The 23,735-nt window shown below is 39.3% G+C and overlaps 2 protein-coding genes across 2 annotated transcripts in view; both read right to left on the minus strand.

The window, feature by feature from the left end:
* The window catches only part of tmx3b (thioredoxin related transmembrane protein 3b), a 34,483-nt gene extending 25,995 nt beyond the window's left edge, over positions 1 to 8,488 (minus strand). The window contains exons 1-9 of the mRNA XM_020617508.1: positions 8,365 to 8,488; positions 8,052 to 8,109; positions 7,095 to 7,134; positions 5,831 to 5,954; positions 4,822 to 4,867; positions 1,981 to 2,061; positions 1,473 to 1,572; positions 1,156 to 1,233; positions 707 to 773 (exon numbers count right to left, since the gene is read on the minus strand). Coding sequence (XP_020473164.1) covers positions 707 to 773; positions 1,156 to 1,233; positions 1,473 to 1,572; positions 1,981 to 2,061; positions 4,822 to 4,867; positions 5,831 to 5,954; positions 7,095 to 7,134; positions 8,052 to 8,109; positions 8,365 to 8,458 — 688 coding nt within the window. The 5' untranslated portion in view covers positions 8,459 to 8,488. The remainder of the gene's footprint in view (positions 1 to 706; positions 774 to 1,155; positions 1,234 to 1,472; positions 1,573 to 1,980; positions 2,062 to 4,821; positions 4,868 to 5,830; positions 5,955 to 7,094; positions 7,135 to 8,051; positions 8,110 to 8,364) is intronic.
* Positions 8,489 to 9,997: 1,509 nt separating this feature from the next.
* pxdc1b (PX domain containing 1b) lies at positions 9,998 to 20,543 on the minus strand. The gene is made up of 5 exons (XM_020617463.1): positions 19,816 to 20,543; positions 14,073 to 14,164; positions 13,861 to 13,978; positions 13,640 to 13,751; positions 9,998 to 13,096 (listed from the first exon to the last, which is right to left on the minus strand). Exons 1-5 carry the CDS (start codon positions 20,069 to 20,071, stop codon positions 12,973 to 12,975), a joined length of 702 nt encoding a protein of 233 aa, XP_020473119.1. The 5' UTR covers positions 20,072 to 20,543; the 3' UTR covers positions 9,998 to 12,972.
* Positions 20,544 to 23,735: the final 3,192 nt, after the last annotated feature.

Raw genomic sequence — 23,735 nt, forward strand, 5'->3', positions numbered from 1 at the left:
TTCTTGGGGTGCCACCCCGTGCGCCAACCCCCCCCAATAGCCACTATTGGGGCCCGTTTGTGTTGTCATTGTGTCTCGATGCCATTTGCTTCCACTTTTGCCTCCCGGCTCAGGCCCGCAATGGCACCAAAATACAAGAAATCGTGGAGCAACATGGTGAACTCACATTGTTACGGTGAGGTGGTTCAAATTTGGCAACAGAAAAAAAGCAGGTCCTTTAAACCTCTGATGTCAAATATGATTCTTTGCTGAGACTCTACAGCTGCTTCGGGGATTCAATTCCTGGCTTTGTCTGTTTATACAGTACTATCTCTGCTGGTTTCTTTGGCCTTAACTGTGGTCTCACACCCACGCGGGCTTGGTCCATCCACCCTGGCCTGCTATTTGTGTCCGCCCAAAAGCAAACCACCACAACATCCCTGGCCTCACCACACACACAATAATGGGCAGAACCCTGGGTGCTTTATACTGTGACCCTGGGTTAGGCACATCATAACTCAAGTGTGGTGAGGAACATGAAAGAACAGCAGAAAGGACAGAACCAGAAGAAAACAGATATGGTTATATAATTATACAAGAGGAGAGGACAGACAGAAAAAAACGGGAGATGTCACGACATCTCCCTGGTCCCCTTTATGCTGGACTAATGAAAGAAAACTGCCCTGAGAGACAACAGTGGATGAAGACAGTTTAACAGGATACTCACCATCATAGGCATAGTAGGCTCCGTCCTTAAAGACTACAACTGCAGGAAGCTCTGGCAAAGTTAGTGACTGGTGAAACACAAAGAATACCTCATTTAAAACCCAACCCCTGTAAATCATCTTTATTTTCTGATTGTCTGAGCACCTGGAAAATATGAGACTGTTGGCAGCAGGGCACTGCAGCACACTGTGAATCTTAAGCACCTTTTTGCATATTGCTAAGATAGCATCCAGGTCTGGTCTGTTTATGCAGGTCTATAACTATATCCATGCTTAAAGAATACAATTATTTTATTTAGTACTTCAATGTAGAAAACTAGCTAGAATAGGCACTGGATGCACAATGCTCAGAATATCAGCATATTAAGGCAAAAAAATGAAACTCTGCACAAATTCAATATGTCTCTGAAATTCATTATGTAATAAAAAAGATACTAATTCAAAATGTTACCTCTGGCAAGACTTCCTCTGAAGCCGAGAAGAAATAAGTATAGACAATGAGCTCAGAGGCTACGTTGTTGTATTTCTCCTGCAATGGCAAAAAGGGTCTTTCAGCATTTACACAATAGCTTTCAATTAATCACTGTTTAATAGCTGTAAAGGCTATGTCAGTACAAGGTATTACACACAACCTATTCTTGGTTAAAATATGTTAGAGCAGCAGCAGAGCAGCGCTTCTATTTTTTTTAGGCACAGTTTTAGCATTATGTCTGCTTAAAATAAAACAGCAATCTTGATTCACGTCTGGGGAGCATAAATCGTCCTTACTTTGAGGGGCGACACCCCGCCGACATACACAAAAAGCACATCATGTCGTTTCAACATGTGCTCAAACATCTGCCTGCTGGGAAGAGCCCGGACGGATGGTCTGGAGGGATAAAATCAATTCATTTTAATGAGTATTCAAATGAAAACAGCACAAAAATTACACACTAATGTAATTACTAATGCATAACGTCCTACAGTGGTGTTCTGATCGGTGTGGTGGTGGCACCACCTTGTGGGGATTTAACAACTTGCAGCTTTAAACTGCCAAGCTTTTGATCAAGTCCTCTGTCATGGATCTAGCTTGATTTCCCAAAAGGCTCAGTTGATACGGTGGCTTAAACTGGAGCATCAGAGCCAGAAATCTATTCAGCTATGAACTGCACTGCATTGATAAGCTTGCCTGGATGTTTCTAAAATCACATGTTCCTATGATTATAAGGGAGATTCCACTCATTCATGAGTTTCATGACATTTCCTTGTGAAGCGGTAATTGAAGACTGTGACTTACCCTGACACTCTGTTTGCAAACTCTAGAATATCATCTTTTGTCCTTGGTCCCTTGTAATTATAGGCCAGATCACCCTTTAATCTGAGAAGAAAGGATGTAAACACACCATGAGTGACAAGCAGATAATTTCACTGAAAAAAAACATTCAGCACCATTCACTGTTCTAATGTCAGTGACTGAACCCATTACGTGAAATAAAATAAAATGGAAATCAATTGTCTGACAGTGTATTGTGCACCCACAATCGTGGCTTTCCTGAAAAGCTAAAAAAAAAAAAAGAATATTGCAGGACAGGCAAAGCTCAAAATAAACTCTGATTATTTTTATTATTATCATTAATAACAATAATAATGCTTTTACTGGTACTTGTTGGTTTGTCTGTTCACAGTATAACTGAAAAATGAATGAATGGATTTTAATGACAGTTTTGGAGAGGCAGGGTATGGCCAACGCTCTAATGGAACAATCCATTAGATGTTGGTGCTGATCCAGATCAATATCCAGTTCTAGGAATTTTTTAAAGGTTTCTTCACTGCTGTGAGATGGGCCCAATTTCAATATTTATGCTTCCACACACAATGCCTATGAATCTTGGATAAAAACAGCAAAACAACACACACCAAAGTCTGATCTAGATCCAAGTCGTATTCCAGATCTACTGATCCCGAATGTTCAAATATACAGGGCTCAGTGAAAACTTACTACTGTGAGACAAGAACCGATGCTACAGACTTGCAACTAAGATCAAATTCTAGCTGTAACTAGATCAACATCAACAGAGCTGACATATCTTAAAAAAAAGTACTGAGCTAGACCCTGAAGAAAGCCGCCATTACTGAAATATCATTTTTCTTGAATAATTTTCAAACTAATAATGATATCAATGTGATTCCAAATGCTAGAGGAGGAATCATATTATGAGGGTCAAACTACCATGGGAATATTGCTTTTAGGTGGAATGGCATTATGAGGAAACTGAGCTGCCTCAGCGGAGGGAGGACTAGCTCTTCGAGTGCTGTCGAGTTGATAACAGTTTTGATCATTTCTTTCTCAAACGAGAACCTTCGCAGTTTTGATCAGCTCTCTGCACACAGTTGCTACTTTCTGAGCTACACTTTTCTTAATACTGGCCAGGACCTCGACATAGTCCCAAAACAGCCTGAATGTCAGACAATGTCAGATCATCAGCTGCACCACGTGTTCCGACTAAGCTGGGGAGATCTGGTTTCAGGTACAAATGATCTTAAATTGAAATCTATCCTTTCACTTCAGGATTTCAAAAGACTGGACTCAAATATTCACGTTTCCACTTGTAATTGTTTTTCTTAGTGTTAAACCTTTGTAACTTGTGTGTGCGAATTTTCCATCTGTACATGTTTAGTCTTGTACAAGGTCTCTCTTGAAAAAGATAGTACAGACTACCTGTTTAAATAAAATCCATAAAGTCTCTGGCTCACTTGTCTCTCTCTGTAAAATCTAAAAACTATAGTGGTGAAAAATCCCAGGAGTTCAGCAGAATCTCCTCATCTAATACCAACAAATCAGTCTAAAGTCAGATCTCATTTCTCCTGATATCTGGTCTGAACAACTACTCTCGACCATATTTACAAGCTTTTATGCAATGAGCTGCTGCTACAGGTTTGACTGAACAGATATTTGCATTAACAGGTATATACTCAAACATAATCAACCATAATCGAATTTAAAACAGCAAATCTATCAGGAAAGGTTGCATCACCTCAAAGGTCAATGTAATCTAAATCACTGCACCTCCAATGGAAAAAACTAATGACTTTGTGCAATTGAGTCCCAGCCAAGGAAACCACTCGAGTCAAGCTCCTAGGTTGCATCAGCCTGCAAGGTTTAATGACCTTAGGGGGAAACAGACCTCTAAATCAAGTCCCCTTCTGTCACTGAGGGACATATCTTGTGCTCTTCGATGGCTGTTTCATCACTTGCTTGGTTTAATGTTATGAACCCTGCCATGATCCTGGAGCAGTTTCCCAAATGAGCTTGATGAAACTAAATGAGGAGCCCATTCTGGCAGCATGAAGATAAATGATTCTGCTTCAGACATATGGAGGAAACTGTGATCGTTTATCTCAAGTCAACATGAGCTGTGAGCAGCTTTTGGCTACCTACCAATAAGTTTGTATAAAAAAATGTAACTTGAAAAAGAATAAAAACTTGTTGTCAAGTTGTATGAGGAATACTGGTTGAAACAGTTTGCAGTTGGAAATATAAATCCTGCAGACGACATTTTTTGATCAGTAGATTATAATACGTACTGAAGAGGTTTGGGGACATATCTGAGAAAAGTAAAATATAACATAAAAACAAAGGTAAATTTAAATGGCTAACGCCAATCTTAAACAGTTTGACTCAAGAGTGCATCCAAGAGTGATTAATATAATAAAATGTCCAAAGGTGTGAACAGAGTTCATCACTTAGCTATGCATTAAGGAAGCAGCAACAACACCTTATTCTCTCCTGAGGGGACCACAACAGGTCCAACCTCAGAGGGAAAAGGATCCTGATAATAACACAATACAAACTTGAGTAAAGATACCTGAGATACAGGAGGCGAAGAGGGGATGGTATCACATAGTGCAACACAAAAATCAAATCAATTTACAGCTTCAGAAGTAGAGAGAGGGTCGGATCAAACCCTCTTTGGTTTAACTACTGAACACTAGAAGCTTCACAAAGATGGTGCAGTTGCTACAAAAGTCCACGAGGTGAAGTGGATGGCAGAAGAACAGTCACACTAACACTTTTAATTATTAAAGACAGGTTATGCTGACAGAGATCTACTGTACAAAGCTTAAGGGAAACACTCACAGTTTTATTGTAGGGTAACCACGAACACCGAACTCTGATGCCATTCCTGAAACAAAGCAAACAAATATAAGATCCACCCCAAAAAACAGGCCTTGAGAAGCACGTTTCCCCTCAAAGGGTTTAAGTATTTTGTTGTCACCTTCAGGGGGAAACTGCTAGCCTTGCTTGTTACATGTGAACAGAGTGGGACTAGCTGCCAGGCTAAGCTAAGACAGCCGGCTGCTACCTGTCACTTTATATGTAATGGACCGATTTAAAGAGTGGTATCTTTCTAACGCTCCACTAGAATCAAATGATCCTATTTCACAAACAAATCCTTTATTAAAAACCTGTGGAAATTAAATAAGATGTCAGTCTGTCAATCAGTGTATTAAATGATATAGTCAGAACCCTTCACATGCTCATTTAGATCAATATGACATTTTTGTCTATCAGTCTACACTCAATGACCCATCACAACAAAGTGAAACCATATTTTAGGAGTTTTTGGACATTTATTAAAAGTCAAACACTGGTCTGATCACACCAGAGAATCTTTTTCCTGTTTTCAGAGTGCTTTAAACACTGTTTGTCAAACCTGGCATCTGTCTTGATACTCTACCAGAAAGGCCTGACTGATGGGGAGCTGCTGTGATGGTCTTATTTCTGGCAGGTTCCCCCATGTCTGCAGAGGACTTGTAAAGATTTGACCAAGCCCCTTCTTGCCCAGTTACGCAGTTTGGCATAATCCGGTTCTAGACACGTCAGGAATTAAAGTAAACAGGATCCATCGGACCACAATGTGGAGCGCTGAAGCAAAAGGTCTGAGTACTTCTGCAAATTACAGTTTTTAATTTTTAACAAACATACTTTCTGATGCCACTCTATGTGTCTATGAATAACTCCTAAGGCACAACCAGCTTAATTTACATCCAGAACATCGTGATATTGTTGTACAATCCTGTCAGTTAGACTGAGTAATCACACTAGCTCCAAATGAAGACATTAAACTGCTTCCTCATTTACTCACCAGAATAAGCAGTGGCATCCATCTTTCCTACACGGACCGGTGACCCAGACTTCTTCAGCTCAGCTCCCACCTCCTGCCATATTGGCTCTAATTTTTTACAGTAACCACACCACGGTGCATAGAACTGATAACAACAGGAAGAAGAAAGCAATCTTTAGATCATATCAACCTGCAAACTATAACATTATTTATATAGTAACTAACCACATAACTACATGTTCTGTATTCTTTACAAACTGAAGGTTTTGATCACACACATATCTCTGTACCATAACATGCTAAATTTTGTTGATACTAGGAGTATAAAAGCACACCAAACAAATGCGATACTACTAAATGTAACGACTTTCTGTCTCTATATATTACATCACCTAACTTGCTGCTTTGCTCATATCATACTTACTACACTCACTAGAGGTCACTAAACCATAATAAACAAGTGTTTGTGGTAATAACCTGCTGGTACAAATGGCCTATTGAGTTGTTTTTTACAGGAGGACAGTCTCATGAGAAAGACCGGGCCACCGTCTCCCTTCTCTCAACTAAACATGGCATGACTCGGGTGCTAACCCCCTATTAAACCCTCCGGAGGCTGCTTAGGGGAGGATCACGCACTGGGTCAGCTCTCTCCTGTTGGCGCTGATTTGTTTTGTTCCAGTGCCGGTGGCTTGAGGCAGCCTGGACTTATTACTTATTTATTCATTTATTCCTGTTCTCCGCACCTACTCATAGCTCACTGCCTGCCATTTATTTATTTATCTTTTATGATATTTAGTTTCTACCTCTTTCCTCATTTAACTTATATATTCTTCTTTGCAAACTGAGTAGAGTACACCCACATCACATACACCTTTATGTTCTTTTGTAAACATCTCGTTTCTATTTGTCTGTGTCCTAACCTGTTACTGTCCCATGTTGTGTTGCAATTTTTATAAAATGAGCACAAAAATTTGTGTATCTGAAATAGTTATAGTCTATAAAACCTGTTAAACAGTATGAATCTCTGCACTGTAAACTCCCCAGTGTATGAACTCCCTCCTGTATAATGCAAACTACAGCAGCAGTGAAAGCAGCTTTGGGTGCTAGAGCTAGACGTGCTTATACAGACACAAAGAAACTCTGATATGACCCGCTGCGAGCCATCCGGCTTTGTCCGGCATGCATGACTTCTCATTCACAAATCACAGAGGACAGCATGCACATGTCCACTAGCCCACCTACATCCCACCCAGCCTGGTATGTGTGCAAGTAATGTCAGACTTACATCAACCAGCCAGATGTCATTCACTCTGGTGTCTTTAAATCTGTAAGGAACGACAACAATTTTAATAATTCAGCCAATAGGTATTTTAAATCTTGATTAAATCTATTCCTTCTGAAATATTTTAAGCACAGAAAACCTTTCTTCTTTAGCAAACAAAAGTGAGAGCAACTTTGTTGTGTAAACACTGCGCATACATTATTTCAGGTGGGTTGTGGGAGAATAAACTGGTTCAGTGATCATATAATTAAAATTTGTAAGCTGTAAAAAGCCCCCAAATACAAAAAGAGAGGTTCCTACAAACAAAAATGCACAAAAAACATAATCAATTTCCACAACAGACAATTAAAAATGCTATACAACTTCTGATTCTGGGATGAAATCATGAATACCCCCATCCATTTTCAGTGGTAGAAACTAAATAAGTACATTTACTCAAGCACAGAACTTTAGTACAATTCTGAAGTACTTTGTATATTTACTCTATTATATTTTAGAGGAATCAGCAATACCAGTTGTCTATTTGTACAACATTTGTCTGAACTTTGCAAGTTAAATGTATGATCAACTAACAAAAGAAGGAGCCTAGCCTACTCTTACATGTTGCTGAAAATTCTTCTGCACAAAAGTACCTTTTTGATTGCCTCAATTTGTGAAAGAATACGTCCACACAATAATGATGCTACTTTTACTTAGTTAAACTGTGTGAACACTTCTTCCACTACTGTGGCACTACCCTAAACACATTGCTTGCATTGTAGCACACAACATTTGCAGCATACAAGTTGGGGAAAAGCCAAACTAGCATGTGCTTTCGGATGCTTGCCTCAGCTAAACTCTGACTTGCACAGAGAAAGTGTGGTTGCACACACGGAAACTGCATAACATGGTCAAGTTATAATGTGTCAGAGGCAGGAAGCTGAAACAGTGAAGCAGATCAGTCAGGAGTGCATCACTTACGTGTCATCTAGATCTTCAACCAAAGCAAGCACCGCTGAACTTAGACAAGCCGCTATAACTGTGATATTAAAAGAGACAAGAAATCAGACAAAGTGGGTGTTTATCTTAATATGAAAACGCACTTTCCAGTGTGTCTTCTCCAGCGTAAAACCTAATGACTGAAGCATCACCAGCTAAAGCTGTACTCCCAGCTAACTGAACATCTCTTTGTTCCACACTTTCAACGGCCACATCGTTAAGGGCAATTTTAACAGATGCTGTGATCACATGTGTAGCCTAGCGTTAAACTGTACAGAAAACAAAAATGACATACCTACAAAAATCAAGCAAGCCTTCACTTCTGCCATCGCTTCGAGTGGAAATAGAAACCAGGAAATGCAGCTGCTACATCGGGTCCTTTTGCGCATGCGCGCCGATACGAATGCTCCTGGAGGTTACAAGCACCACGAGCTGAAAAAAAGCACCACCAGCTGCATATTTATTTAACATTTTATTTGGAAAGATTTAATAGCCATTCGTTGTAATAGGAACTCAGAAGGTTGTTTGATGGCACTGTTGCTTCAAGAAGTTAATTATACATTAAAAATGAACTGGTTTAAACATTGACTGATGAACCAGATAAATTATTTTTCAATAAAGAATTACTCCAATATTATCTAGGTTTCATGAGCAATATAACAGCCAATTTTTATCTACAGTGTCGCTGCAAGGTATCTAATTTGGCCATCGGGGTCAACTTAGTGTCCCACTAAAGGACATGTGGAGAATGGGATTCGAACTGGCAGCCTTCCGGTTAGGGAACGACCACTCTGCCTCTTCAGGTACCGCCACAGCTGCGCCGATGTGACATCTGTGAGAGGTTCTTTTTAGTATATCAAATTAGAGTTTTTGATTTCAAGTTTGATCAGCTGTTTTATTTTATTACTTTGATTTGATAGTTGTTGTTTTTTTTTTGCACCAACTCAAGCACACAGTGTGTTGTTCCTGTGGTTGAAATGGTAGGCCAGCTGTTTTACAACACAGCTGCATATTTCTATTGTTATGCCTATTATTTTTTTTTTATAACTACTGCATTTTCTTTGAACGTTACTCGACAGCCAAATAAGAAATTATGTGCTAAATATGTTAGCACTTAGCAGGCCTATGTTTTATATTTCTAGATGTTTATTCATATATAAAAATAATGCACTATATTTAACTGGGAGGACTGTCGCTATGGAAAACACCACAAGGTGGCGCTCTAGCATAATGACAATGGGCAACACGCCAAACTCTTCTCCGTCTGTTGACCAGAGATGGAGCAAATTAACATCCTTTACCTGAGTAAAGGGAGGCGTACCATAAAAATACTTTATTACAAGTAAAGAAATGCATTTAAAATGTAGTTAAAGCGTTAAAAAGTAGTTCATTATGTAGGGAGAATGACCCTTATGCCAGCCTAATCATTTAAATTATCGAGGCTCCCAGCTTGATGTTTTGTCTTTTCTTCCAAATTTTTTGATTTGCTTCTGTCTTTCTTTGATAAAATGGTGATATGTACCAGCAAAGCACTGAATACTTAATACTGATCTTTGTGGTTCTGTTATTTGGAGTGCCCCTGTGTTGAAATCTATTTTTCAAGTCATGGTCCACCCACACCTTTGTCTTCACTTACAGTACATTGTTACCTGATTAGATGATTTTGTGTTTAAAAGATGAATTTGCAAATTAACTAGCTGTCTGTTAAAATGTATATATTTTAAATTACAATATTTCACAGTGAAATGAAATAAATACTCTGCAAATACCTTTATTCGATCCATTGTACTTATGTGATGTTCTGCAACTTCTGCTGAATGGCCCTATATGTTCTTACTAGTATGCATATTTACATAATCCTTTTCACACAAAAAACTCAACAAGAACATTTATTTTATTGAAAACATATTTATTTCTTTTGAGTGGCTTTGACAATCATAATTTGTATCTAACACTGTCTGAGTAGCTTAAAGGTTATCAAACATTCCACCACATACATTTCATTTTCAGGGTTTATAATTATCTTCATTCAATCCTTTTGACACACTTACACACCAAAAACATCTCACATTACACATGAGCAGAGAAACATGCAAAGCGTTACAAGGCATAAAATGTTAGCTTGACAGAGTGTGGATGGAGTTTACATATAAAATAAATAATATCTATACTGTAATATCTTCACATCATGTAGTTTTCTCCTCCTCTCACTGGCTGATGGTCATGATGATTCATTTCAAAGCCTCAGTGAAACTGGAGTACTGGCATCATCATGGCACTACATGAGCTCAGTACCATTTTAGTCATAACTTCATGGAAACTGTGGCCAAATATTTATAATGCACTGACTGCATAAGCTTACAAAGGACAGACAGAAGGCAAGTGCGGATCTAAAAAACTTAGGCAGGGGTGGCCAGGCTAGAGCACAGACTCAGAGAGGGGTGGAGCATTAGAAATGTACAAAAGTAAACCGAACCCCTAGCTCTATGAAGTAATAAGCCACACATTATTAAGAATCCAGCTGTTCATTCTGTGTAATAATGACATTGGCTGTGCTCCTTATTTACTCCTGACCAGGGACATTGCTGCTGGACAATGGTCCAGCGCATGCATGATATAAAATTTGACCAATTTTAATTTGAAATAATTTGGCCACTATCAATTAGAAAGCACCAGAAAAATGCTAGTTGTATTTAAGGCAATTATTCATCGTTTTTCATTCATTAATAGTGATAAGCACCACATTTTGACTCCCGCCCACATCTGCCCACGACAGAAGGGTGTTAACATTCTTTAATCTTTAAATAAGAAGTAATACAGGAAACATCAGATAGTTCTTTGCTGAGAAAATATGACCTTGCTATGAAATTAAAATTTCCTTTTTATTGTTACTTAAACATATTAATTAATTCCTTTATGTACGCAGGATTCCACAACATAATCCACGACTTGGAGAAAGACAAAAAAAACAACAACAAAAAAAAACAAAAACAAAACATGAAATAGTTTCACGCCTTGAGAAAGAGTTGTACTTTCTCATGGGTGATTAGCGTTCGTGACTGTGTTACTGAATAGACTCACACAGAGGACCGTCCTATTGAAATCTTCTGTGCCAAGTTTGTGAGGGCTGAATGCCTTTGTATTTAGAAGGGCAGAAAACTTGACACAAGCTGTTAGCCTACAATGCAAGGCAGCAATAATTTCTGCATTGACAAAACTGTCAAAACAAAGACTACAGGTGGACTTCCTTACTGTTAACCCTCCACAAGCATGTTTGCCTTTCAGGTGCATTCAAAACAAATGCAACACCCCACTGAGTTCCCCAGTTTCAGTTTCAGAAATAAATGTACCCTCTTTTTGTCGTGACGACCTATAAAACATACAGAAAGCATGAATTTCAAGCAAGGGTTGGCTTATTTCACACAGCTTTTCCTTTAGAAAGTCTTTAGTACACCAAGGCTGTTTGTCTTCTTTCAGTAAAAAGAGGATTTGTTCCCCTTTTGCAAGCCAAGCTGTGGACTCCCACATTCACCGAGACTGTAGTCAGCTGTCTGACTGCACCCACTCACGTCATCTCACAGAACAGATGACCTCAACTGACCCTTAACACAAAGCTTCCTTTGCCCCATTTAGATTAGATGGTAATTTCTTGTCTGATATATAAAAATATTTGTTTGTAACATAAACAACAGTACAAGCTATAATTACATTCAAATTTATTATTCTGACAAAACCTCATTTAAAAATCTCACCTACATCCAAAAAGGCAGCTTTAAGTTCTCACTTTGGACCGATTACTTTTTTGTTAATTTGAAAGTAAGAACCAAGTGAAACAGAATCCCATTTTGTACTGTGAAAAGTGTATTCATACCTTAAACCTCTCATGGTTTTTCAAAGTTTAACAGAATCAATTTCATTTATGCCAAATCTAGAGGTTTAAACTCCTATTGTTTTAAATCATTAAGCTCAGAGGTAGCTGACACTGAGAACCAATGCCTAGTTTCACATCTAGTTTCACCTTAGTACTCCTGACAAAGATCCTACTGCAGAGCAACCAAATTGTAGTTTTAAGCTTAGTGTATACACACACACACACACACACACACACACACACACACAGAAACTGTCTAAATGCTGGTGAAAACTGCACCATAAAAAAGATTACATGCAAAGTTTTATGACAGCTTCCTATATTCCCACAGGAATAAAACACCAGAGTGGTAATGCTGTGGATAACACTTAACGGAGCAATTTAAAGAAGAAAACAATAGGTTTTGCAAATGCATCATAAATCTCCTAGCATACCCGACCAATGTCATCATGGAGGTCCACTGGAGGGTACGTCTACACACAGTTAACGCTAAATATAAAACAGCTCATCCAAAAGGAAGTTATATTTAACAGTTCAATAAAGTTGATTTTGCTTTTTCTAATAGTCAATGTGGAGTCTTTGCCGCTCTGGTTGCAGGCACACTCCAAACCACAGATAGTGATGCATTAAACTTCATGTATTAAAGTGGCCATGCAGCATCTTTCGAAACATTGCTGAGGACTCTGACCATCCAACGAGGCTGCCACAGGATGTGTTACATCGCCTGACAGCCCTGTGCAGTCAGTTGGACAACTTATCTAGCTCATTTAAATTTTTGATAGGTGCATTATTTAGCTTTTGGTAGACTTGTGTAAGGGTCTGGGTGAGGCACACTGGTGATGTCATATAAAGTGGTGCTGCTGTTGCATCCTTTCTGTACTGTGGTGCATATGGTACACCTGTCCGACTCCAAAATGGCTACAGGAATTTTAAGCGACCTTTGAGAATACTACACTGCTTTGCCCGGTTCCTCTAAAGAGAACATATTCCTTAGTGATAACATCAGATGTCCATCGATATCAAAAATCTTCCTCATTCCAGGATGTCAGTCTCAAATGGGACCAGGTGATAGTAGGAAAGGTTGGTGACATATGCTTCTGTCTCCTCACCACACACATCGGCCTCCACTGGCAAAACCTCTGTATCATCATCATATCTGTCAATAAAATGAAAGACACATTACTCCAAAAACAGGACATACATACCATAGTTTGCCTTTGATTTAAGGTCTTGTGTTAATGGACTTCATAAACCCACAGATATTTTATTTTCCAGTACAAGGTCAGAGCATTGCAGTAGTAAAAACTTTTAGCTATTCAGGAGTGACATAAAGTCTTGTTTTGTGTGAAATACCAGGAGGAATGTGTTCCTCTTTTGCTTCCTACACACACCCAGGGAAGGAAGAGGTGCACAAACACACTTCCTGTGGTGTATGCAGGGAGGTAGAGGTATGGTTCACATTCTCCTTCACTTATCAAAACACTTACTGTACACTCAAGAGCAAACATGGAAATCCTTACTGTACACATGTGGGAAAACAAGCAAGGAATGCGTTAAATTTCAACTAGCTTGCAGTTTCATTGACTCACTCATGGTATTTTGTGATGTTTCTGGAATTGATCTTAAAGAGTAATTTAAGGAAAGGGGGGTATGTTAGACGTTAATACAGGACATATTTCAGAGTGGCCTTAATACACACGTATGTTCTGCAGAGTCGGTGGATGAAGGTCTCTCTTTTTCCTCCAGGATATTGTGATCAAATACAATGGTTTCTGTATTGGCCAGACAGAATCCATTCGACCGCATAATTTCTGAAAGGTACAGAGTGCAATAAACTGTCACCCACTGAGTCACCATGACATTAGGGACATCAATCATAGATCTATCTTTTTGTTGCACAACATTTGATTAGACATGTACCTGATATCTTGACTGGACTCTGAAAGCATGGCTGGATTCTGTGGACTTTGTCATTCCTCAGCACCTGATCCAGCGGTGACCTCTCAAAGAATGTCAACATCACCTCTGACCTGGAGTACTGCAGCAGGAGGTTGTAAGTAAAGTCTTCTTACGTGGCATGGTAATGAAATGGTATTGAATGTAGCTGTTTTATAGGTAACTGAGTGACCTACTTTGCATGGCATGTTGATGGCATTCTTCAGTAGTCTTTCCACCTCGTTCAGCTTCTGCTCAATGTCGTTTGCTTCTTTGATTTTTACCAGCCCTGAAACAAGCACATATATGAAGTACTGACACCTGAAGACACTGGTTGTTATATAATGGGTTTCAGAAATGTTGTTGAAAATGTAAAGTTTACCAGATTATTTAGACACATACTGTATGCTTAATGAAATTCCTTACAACTGGTCGCCAGTTAAGTCCTATCTTTGTGTGTTTTATTGTTAAAAGGTCAGAGAGATTCTACTCTAGATGGTAAATTTTAGTGATGCATTAGATTTTAGCATCCTAAAACACTAAACTAAGATGGTGAACATGGTAAATATTATACCTTCTAAGCAATGTCATTGTGAGCATGTTAGCCTTATAGAGCTGCCAACATAACTGTGGACCCTACTAAAGATCTAATGTTTTTAGATTGCATTATAATGAAGAGTTTTTAAATCTTTTATCCACCTCCAATGCCTCAAAACATATTGGAATCCAATAGAAAACATCCATTAACTATGAAAAAATATTTAGCCATTCAGTAACAGAGTCTGATGTACAGAAAACATTCCCACAATCAAAACTTGAAGTGCGACTATTTCCGTACTGTGATGTTTAAAAAAGGGCAGCTGCCATCGTACTGTAATCTTTCCATAGGTCAAGACACAAAAACCCACACAGTTCTTAATTTAGTTCTTGAAAAAGACACATGTGAGAGAAATTAGCCTTTTTATTAACAATGCCCCCTGATATTTATCCCAAGTAGGAGGAGGACAATATAGACTACTTATAACTGTCTTTAGAACAAAAACATACTATTAAACTGCCAGCAATGATGACAAAGGAAAGTAATAACAGTTGGCAGAGAGGCTTTAGTACCATATCAGTGATAACATTTTAATCCTGCAGAAAACTAGGAGTGTAACTGAAGAGGTGGTAGGAGTGTAAAATCTGCACTTTAGCAACACAAGGCTTATGTGAGCCAGTAGTGAAAGCATTATTTACTGCCATGTTGGCAAAGAGATGTGGGGAAGAGAATAATGAAGAAGGCTGTAGCCACACTGGTGTCTGATGTCAGTGCTACAGACAAAACACAGTCACACAGTGGTGGAAGCACAGAGTAAGAAAGCCTAAGGCAACACCGTACACAGGCGCAGTCACGTCCATTTATAATGACATCATATCCAAGGGGGTGTGAAGAGTGAGTGGGGAGTTAAATCATCACCATGAACCCAGTGAGACTCAGCCTGAAGCTCAAACTGCCTCCACATCATCATCTTTTGTTTAATCCATCCCCTTTAAGATAAGTTCAAACCAAATAGGTTTTAGGGATTGTGACAAACCTTTTGGGAAATACGTGAAACATTTACATCATCATTACACCCTAAGACCAAAACAAGTTATTCAAATGTTAGCAGTAATACAAGGCAGAGCAACATATCAATGGAGAAAAATACTAAAGGCTAAAAGGCTAAAAATGAAAAAAGGCAGAAGTGTTCCTGCCGTTGTGAGAAACCCCTAGGACACAGCTAAAAACTTAATAACCATCTTGTTGACAGTTCATAGTATTTTATGAGATGACTCATTCTGATGATCACTTTGATAATTTGTTGTTAATGCCCTTGAGAAGCTACAAGTCTGTGTCAGGTAACAAAAACCTAGTGATAACTTGAAACCATACTCAGCTTACTCTTGTAAAGAAATGAGTCATGTTTATTACAGTATGTGCCGCCATGTACAGAGTCAGCGTTGTGCAAACAAGTGCACAGTGCAGTATTTATTATGAGACATGATCAGGGGGCATGTAAACAGTAATAACCAGCCATCTAATCCCTATTAAAAGCAGCTTTCTCCACCATAACACAATGGCAGTTTGGTGATGGACTGGAACGTTTGGAGCAGCGTTCCCCAAGAGGAAAGTCTTCTGGGTTGCAAGTGCAAATATACGCTGCCAGGGGGAGGCTGCATCTCGTCTATACATTAGTGGACATATTAGAAGTTCACTGTGGTTTCTGTGTGTGAGGATGTGCAGCTTTCTGCAGATTTATTTACTAATTATGAATAAAACTGTAGAGCAATAAAATCATGATTGAGATCACATTTAAGATTTTTCTGTCTACACACACCAATAATGGCAAAAGTATTCTAGTATTTGTATGTTATTGCCTCAACACTCCTGATTATTCATACTGCAGAAACCATCAGGCTGTGCAGAGTATAAAGTTGTAACAGGCCTGTCGGTGGTGAAAAGAGAAGTATTTTCGCAAAAGCTTCGTGCGGGCTGTGCAAGATTTAATCAAGCAAATCGCAGTGAACACAGCGTATGTAGTAGCAGTTTGACGAGGTAGTTATTCCATTTAGAGGATGCAGATTCAATATATACCATACACTCAACCTCAAAGCTCCTTCTGCTGCATTATTAGAAAGTCTACAGTTCAAAGAATGCATCATGAAACTGAAACACCAAAAGTTGAGTTAAAAAAATTTGGGTGAATTTGGAGATGACTTCTGAAAATAGCACTGAAGGTGAAGGTGCACTGTTGCAGATGGGCAGCACAAAATGCAACCAGTCCTGACACCAAAACTGCAGTGCTCCACTCTCCTGTCCTTGAAATGTCGCACACGATCAATCACCAAAACACCAAACAGGTGTCAGTGAGGAAAACAACAACGCTGTGTCTCAGGAGACTTCCCCCGAGGAACATTAATGTCAACTAACCTGTGATTTGCTATGTTTGTTACAAATACAGGGTGGTCCTCTGGAAAATATCTTCACAGAAAGTGACACAAAAATCAGCCATGTTTTTTCCTACTATGGTACCCAAGTGTATTTCCTCCAGTTTCTTATAAAATAGTGTGTTCCAGGCTACAGTGGTCACTGTTATAGGTAATTATTAAACATTTTCTGGCTTAATTAATGTGGTTTTAATAAGGCTCATACTCCAACAAGAAGGAAGTGCTTTTGGTTGTTTTTTAATAACTTTCACTCTTGATCATCTCCGTTTTGGTGTAAGTGTATACATAATGTAACAAGATGGTTAACTCCACCAGTAATTATATAGACACCATATGACATTTAGTGTATGTGCCTGCCTTATATTTGTTTGCAATTACACACTAAAGTTACCCAACTGTTAGTTCAGTGACAAGCCATTTAGCGTATTAACTGAAATAACACAGTAGAAGTACAACAGCAGGCGTACGAGTCAATCTCTAACAAATGATCAAAACAGCCATCAGATGCTGCAAGCGATGGCTACCTCACAGCTGCGTGCTGTGGATCCGGGAAGCATGTGTCAGCAGCTTAACTACATCGTCTAACCACTAACGCTTTGCAGTTTCATCAACATGCTACTTCTGTTTGCCTCAGTCAACAAGCAGAAAAGCATCCATGTCAATGAGGATGTCAGTGTGATTACTAAGAAACATGATGGTGCATAATCTTCCAAGAGTAAACTACTGAGTATTTCTTACAAAGGGGATAGTGAGTGAGTCTAAGTGGGAGTGATTTCAGTTTGTGTCAAACACTCCTCTGCGATATGTGGCTCACATGGAATGTGAGCAATCACTTCCTGTCACATACACTGTAATGTTGTGTTACGCGGCCTTTGCAGACCAGAGGGACTAAATATGGAAAGTCCACTCCTCTCCCAGTCACCCCCCTCCCCCTGTCCTCATGACATAAGTCTGCAAAACTCTGTAGGCCTTCCTTGTTACCTAGGCACAACAGAGAAGCAGGAAAATATGAGCAGAGCTAGAAACTCGAGTGAAGTGAACTGATAACGACCAGAAATATCTTTTCAATCTGAGGTGCAACTAGAACAAATGCAAATTCTGAACAGAGATAGGAATTAAGGAAAGGCCATTAGAGGAGTGTTATTAAAGCATGTGGCTGCTATACATCAGTGAAACTGTCAAACCAGGTTGAGTCACTTAGTAATGCTGATGTCTGGTTCAGCACCGATATCACAGCCACATTTACCTTTTAGCTATAATCAAGTAAAAAGTTTTCAAGAAGTGAACAGTGGGTCATGAGAACTGAATTGTCATTTCCCAAAATGCACTGCACTGGCAAAGCTGTCAACAACTCTGTCAGCTAATTCTGTGCCTGAGCAGGAAGCAAAGTTTTCCAATTACCACAAAAAGGATGTTTCCAAAACATTTGTATAGGCTCAGTACAACAGAGACCAAAAGAAAGTGCCAAGGAGGCTGTGTGGGGAGATCATACACACAAAACAAGCTGGGACTTTGGCCAAAACCACTGGCAAGTTCCATACCCTGAGGGCCAGAACTTCACACTACATACAGTATGTATGTTTGGAAAAACACAGGCCTTTCCAAAGCACTGAGTAAAACTTTACCAGACAGGACCAGCAGAATATATCACAGCACCTTTTCATTAAATTTTAACTTGGATTTTTAAGGATTTGCTCAAAATGAAGTATTAGCAAAGCTTTAAGAGCAAGGAATCAAACATCTTAACATATTTCAAAATATCTGAAGACATTTTATATGAGGCACCTAAAAATCATTTTGCCACAATGACCAGTGAAAAGCATGTCTCAAAATATCGACTTTCCATAAGAAAAACAAATATGTATTTAGCTTTGTGGCTGCAATTGGTTTTTAAATGATTTATGTGATATAAGAAACAGAAGAATCTTCTCAGCATACAAAGGGAAATGTAACGCTATGTTTTCAGATTAAAAAAAATCAAAAATCACCAATTTTAAAATGATAGGTTTTTGGTATGACATGTAAATGTGTAACTGGTAGTCTGACAAGGAGCAACATAATGTCCTTCCTGTGTGCTTCCTTCTCACGCCGAGGACCTCTGTAACATATAGAAATAGACGCATTGTACTGTCCCCAGAAGTAGCTGCCTCAATAGCCCAGCTAAACCCACTCATTCTAAAAAGTTGTGGCAGTCAGGTATCAAGAGCAAATTTCCACCTAAAACAGGCTGTCAGCATGTTGGACTTGTAGCCTAGGCTATGTGCTAAGTCTGATAAAGTGACATCCCAGGGCGGATTTGGTTAATTATTGAACTACCCAAACAAAAGCATGTCAATCCAGGTATTGAAGCAGTTTAGCCTAACCTATCCCTAAAACCTGGGTTCAGGCTAGGTTCATACATGTAGATCAAACTTTGGGCTAGCAGCTGGAACACTCAAATGTCTGTGTTATTTAATGATAAAGGGGAAAAACCTGTACAAAAATCAACTGTGTCGGGCTCGGGTTGGGTTCAGACAGAAATATGCAGCCTGATTCATGCTCTAATATATTTATAATGCAGTAATTGGAGAATGATTTTAGTGTTAACTATTTTAATTATCAGTTGATCAACAGAAACCAAATTCATTAAAGTTATGGCATCTCAAATGAGAGCTTTTGTCAACTTTTATCTGACTGTACTGAAAATTTTTGTGGATATGGTCGGAGAGAACAGGCAATCCAAAGACCAGATCTGATAAAAATTTGTTGTGCATGCTTCAGAATTTTTAAAAAAGTGCAGCTGAAGAGAAAGCTGAGGTACCACAGAGCCCCGTGCATCGGGCCCTATGATTTGTGGATACGACCCTGATATTAATTTTACCCTAAAAATATAGGCCTACTGACGTCACAAACAGCCTATTTATATTTGTGATACTCATGCTCCACAGTCATTGCTCGTCATATCATATTCTACTATCCTACTTTCATGCCTACCTTCTATTAGTGGAGACTGGGACAGGTCTCGTCTGTCCTCAGGAAAGGACTCTATCAGTCTTTTAAACAGCCGCCCCAGATCGGAATAACTCCGATGCAAGTATAAAATGTTCCTGTCAGACCACTCAGTCCTGATCTCGAAAAACTCTTCTTCCTCGCCCCGCTGGCTGATAATAAGTCTCCGGATCCCGTTGACCCAGCAGTCCCGGACAAACATGTTGACCAGCGATGTCCCTTCAAACACAGCCGATGCCATTCCTCAGACGTCAGTCCAGCATGCTGGGGCGGGCCGGAGGACAGCAGACTGAAGGCTGGACGAGTCTGGGCCGCAGAAATCGGAAAACACAAATGGCAAACAAGGAAAAACAACTTCTGCAACTTTGCAGCCAGTCCGCTCGCAGCGGTCTAGCAGCAGCTGTGCGTCTGCGGGAGGAGGGTGGTCATTACAGGCGTGATCTCAAACGTGGCATGATTGGGGGAAAAAAGAAAAGACTTTTAAAGTCAAAGATAATGTCACCGCAAATTTTGGCAGTATCGGTCCAACTGTTCATTTTCTCCTGTCATTCTTCGCAAGACGTGCGAAATAGTTTCAAAGAATTTTCTTCTGTCACAATAAAGCGGTCGCCCTCTTCTCGCCCGTTTCCACTTAACATTTCGCTTCACACTGTACAAGCAGTTGGCTTTCTTTCAGCTCTGCTTCCTCCTCTGTACCTCCTTCCTTCCTCTCTCTTAGACACCAGGGTACTATGATGCTAAGAATGCAACAGCAAGAGCAAAACTGTCAATCCCTGTAGCGTTTTTATAATTAGGAGAGGAAAAGTTCAACCACTGGCTTAAATAAGGTCAGCAGCTCAGTCTGGAATTAGATCTTTGGAAATAACCACAGGAAAAATATGAAAAGTCTATAAAGTAACGGTTTTAGCCCATATTTAGCCACAGCAAAAAGATGCACTGTAGCCTATTGTTTGTCTCCTGTCAGGGTGACCATTGCTCCACTGAAAGCACACTAATGTTTCACAAAGATGAGAGGCAATAAAAGGAGCTTTACAGGAAGTGGCCAAGTCAAGTAATGACAGTTCAGCTGTAATTAACTACTGCCATGTGAGAAAGGGATTGTAAGCACTTCTGGTAAAAGCAATTCATGACAATATGATGCAGGAAGAATGCAAGTAAACACAATCTGTAAAACATAACCCCACTCTAAATGCAAAAAATAAACAAATACAAATCTGTGCAAAATGTTTCAGATCAGAGAAAGCAATCCTGCACTAAAGGGCACATTACATTTTAGAGCGAATGGCTGGTGCAAAATATTGCAACTGTGCATTGACATAGTAGGTTTTTCAGCCTCCCTATGGTAAATATAAAATTAGAAGCTCAGAAATATAGGCAGTCAGAAAAGTATTACAATTTCAATTTGCCACATTTTTCTATTCAGCTTCTCCTGTTGCATCTGCTGTCTGCATAGAAAAGATGCTGCTACAGAAATTGGAATATTCTGAGTGGATTCCTGCTTCACTGGAAGTTCCACGATCAAAAATGTCATGTTATCTCCCTGTAATTTTCAGCTTTATGTCAGTTGTCTTGGTAGTACAGTGGAATTTCATAATCAGTGGTAATGATGACCTAATAATACTGTACCTCCTGTGTCTGTTCTTATGGTGGTGACTGTTATTCAAAATAGAGATGAAACTGTGTAATGAAAAAAAACTAAATCTTTCTTTGTGAAAACATCATAATACACCAGCTGATTGTGACCCAGGGACCATCACTGTGACTAAGAAGTAACCTGAGGACTGTTGTGTGGCAGACTGACTGGATGGCCACTATTTTAATCCTGAAAGTCAATCAATAATTAATAGTAAGTGTATTTATATAACATCTTTCTAGATCAATAATCACAATGTGCTTCACACAAAAGTTTAAAAAAGCAAAGAGGAAAATGTGGTAAATGAATGAATCAGACACTTGCAATATGTTCACGGACCACCAGTGAGCTGCAGACCACCTGTTGAAACCCCCTATAACAGGCTAATACAAACAAGCATTCAGTGTCATTTTGGAGCAGTTAAATGAATGACATTCTCACACTCAGTGTTTTGTGGTATTTTAATCTCCATTGACTTCAGTAAAGCATATTAAATATGGAAAATGAAAACATAAATGTTATGGAGAATGCAATCATCTAGTCACTCATCTTTGTTTATAAAAAGAGCCGAATTATATTACATGGAACTCCCTCAGATATTCCTGTGCATGCAGCGCCAGCCATCACAACAGGAGAAATTGTACAGTGGGAAGAAAATCACTGTGATGAGCTATAATAACAACTTGTAAAAATAATAATTTGCTCTCTGGTCTGCACTGAATGTTGCACTGTCATGTTATGGTTGAGTTGTTGTGTTATACAGGCCTTTTACAGAAGCAGAGCTGAATCATCCTCGAATGAAAAAACTTAACTATCCATCTCCTTTACTTGCGCAAAGGCCCAGCCACTGATAGACAGTGTGGTACATAGGGTTAGGTTTTATACTTGGACTGGGTTTAACCACAGCAGGCAAAGCTGAAGAAGTCAGTTTGATTCACATCAGACTGACTTCTAGAGAGAGAGAGAGGGAGAGAGAGAGAACCAAAAAGCAAATGCCTTGAATAAACAAAAAATGAAGTCTGACAACTTAAAGCCAGGGCTTTGGTCTGTGGTTTGGCCTCATTTACAGAGTCAGCACATTCTGTCTCAGTATCTTATTCCAGTATAATTCCTCTGAAAGTATAAACTACATGGAAAAAGAGGCTTTTGCCCACTTCATCCTCAAAGCCCCTTCTGCTGCAGAATTCTACACACATTTGTCTCCCATTTCAACAAAGGCAAAACCAAAGCTCTGTGGAGGAAACTTAAGACAGCAGGAGGAATTGTTAAGGGTTTGGTTTGTCTGGTGGGGGGCTGATGTGGCCCCAGTTTGTTTGGTGTGTGCTCAAATGTGATCATAGGATAGAAAGATGTGAAAAAAAAACTCCAAACTGAGAAGGCATTTTGCTACTCTGCACTTTTAAAGGGCTAATTTAGGATTAGCAGTTGGGTTTAGGTTTAAAAACAAAAGTTTACATGATTCTGGGGTTAGCAATGTTAATTTAGCATAAGGATGCATTCTGGATTAGCTCATGCAGAGTCTGGTTCACAGGGGAAAGACCGGACAATACCAGCAACTGCTAAATTATCCATCGCATTTTTGGTCACACAGCTTTACAGGGAAATAGAAGGATCTCAAAACCATCTTCCTCATCTTATAGCCACATTGTCAAGATCCTGTAGCAATGCCAGAGCAGCCATCTTTATACATATACCCATTAGACACAGCTATTCATAGATCACTATAATTTACAAGCTTATTGTTAGGCTAATGATGTCTCAATCATCAATAAACAAAAATGAATTAACAGTAATATCAGCAGTTTACAGAATATTTTTAAATGAAAAATTTACATCAACTGATGGTGTTAACACAGGTGTATCCATTCAAGCTTGAACTAACAGCCCGGTCTGCCCCACCCCCCAAAAAACAAGCGTTCTATCATTAAAATTACTGGCGATGACAATAGTAAAATGCTCTGCAGTTTTACAGTCCCTCTGCTCCAGTTGCTCCCAGGGAATGACAATGTAAAACTGCTTCCTCGATCCTTTTCTTTTTTAAGCAAACATAAATTTTAAATTTCAACCAGGCCATATGCTTAGGTCATGCTCCCAAACGTTCTTCTTTACTCCCTTGTAAATCGTACGTCAGCCCCTATTCTCTCAGAAAGCCAAATATCAGAGACTCGTAAAGCTGTTGAAACAGGAAGAGAAAAGAAAAACAAAGATGGACACATCTGTCAGGGAACAAAGAACATCTGCGCTGATGGAAACAGCCATTGCCTTTTCACCG

The sequence above is a fragment of the Monopterus albus genome, unplaced genomic scaffold (assembly GCF_001952655.1).
Source record: "Monopterus albus unplaced genomic scaffold, M_albus_1.0 scaffold190.1, whole genome shotgun sequence".
Classification (NCBI taxonomy): Eukaryota; Metazoa; Chordata; class Actinopteri; order Synbranchiformes; family Synbranchidae; genus Monopterus; species Monopterus albus.

Bases quoted from the DNA above. Each gene is read 5' to 3' on its own strand.
- pxdc1b (XM_020617463.1), bottom strand. From the start codon at position 20,071: ATGGCATCGGCTGTGTTTGAAGGGACATCGCTGGTCAACATGTTTGTC. The intron at 13,979-14,072 runs GTAGGTCACTCA...CTCCTGCTGCAG, and splicing joins CCATCAACATGCCATGCAAA to TACTCCAGGTCAGAGGTGAT. The intron at 13,752-13,860 runs GTACATGTCTAA...TGTACCTTTCAG, and splicing joins GAGTCCAGTCAAGATATCAG to AAATTATGCGGTCGAATGGA.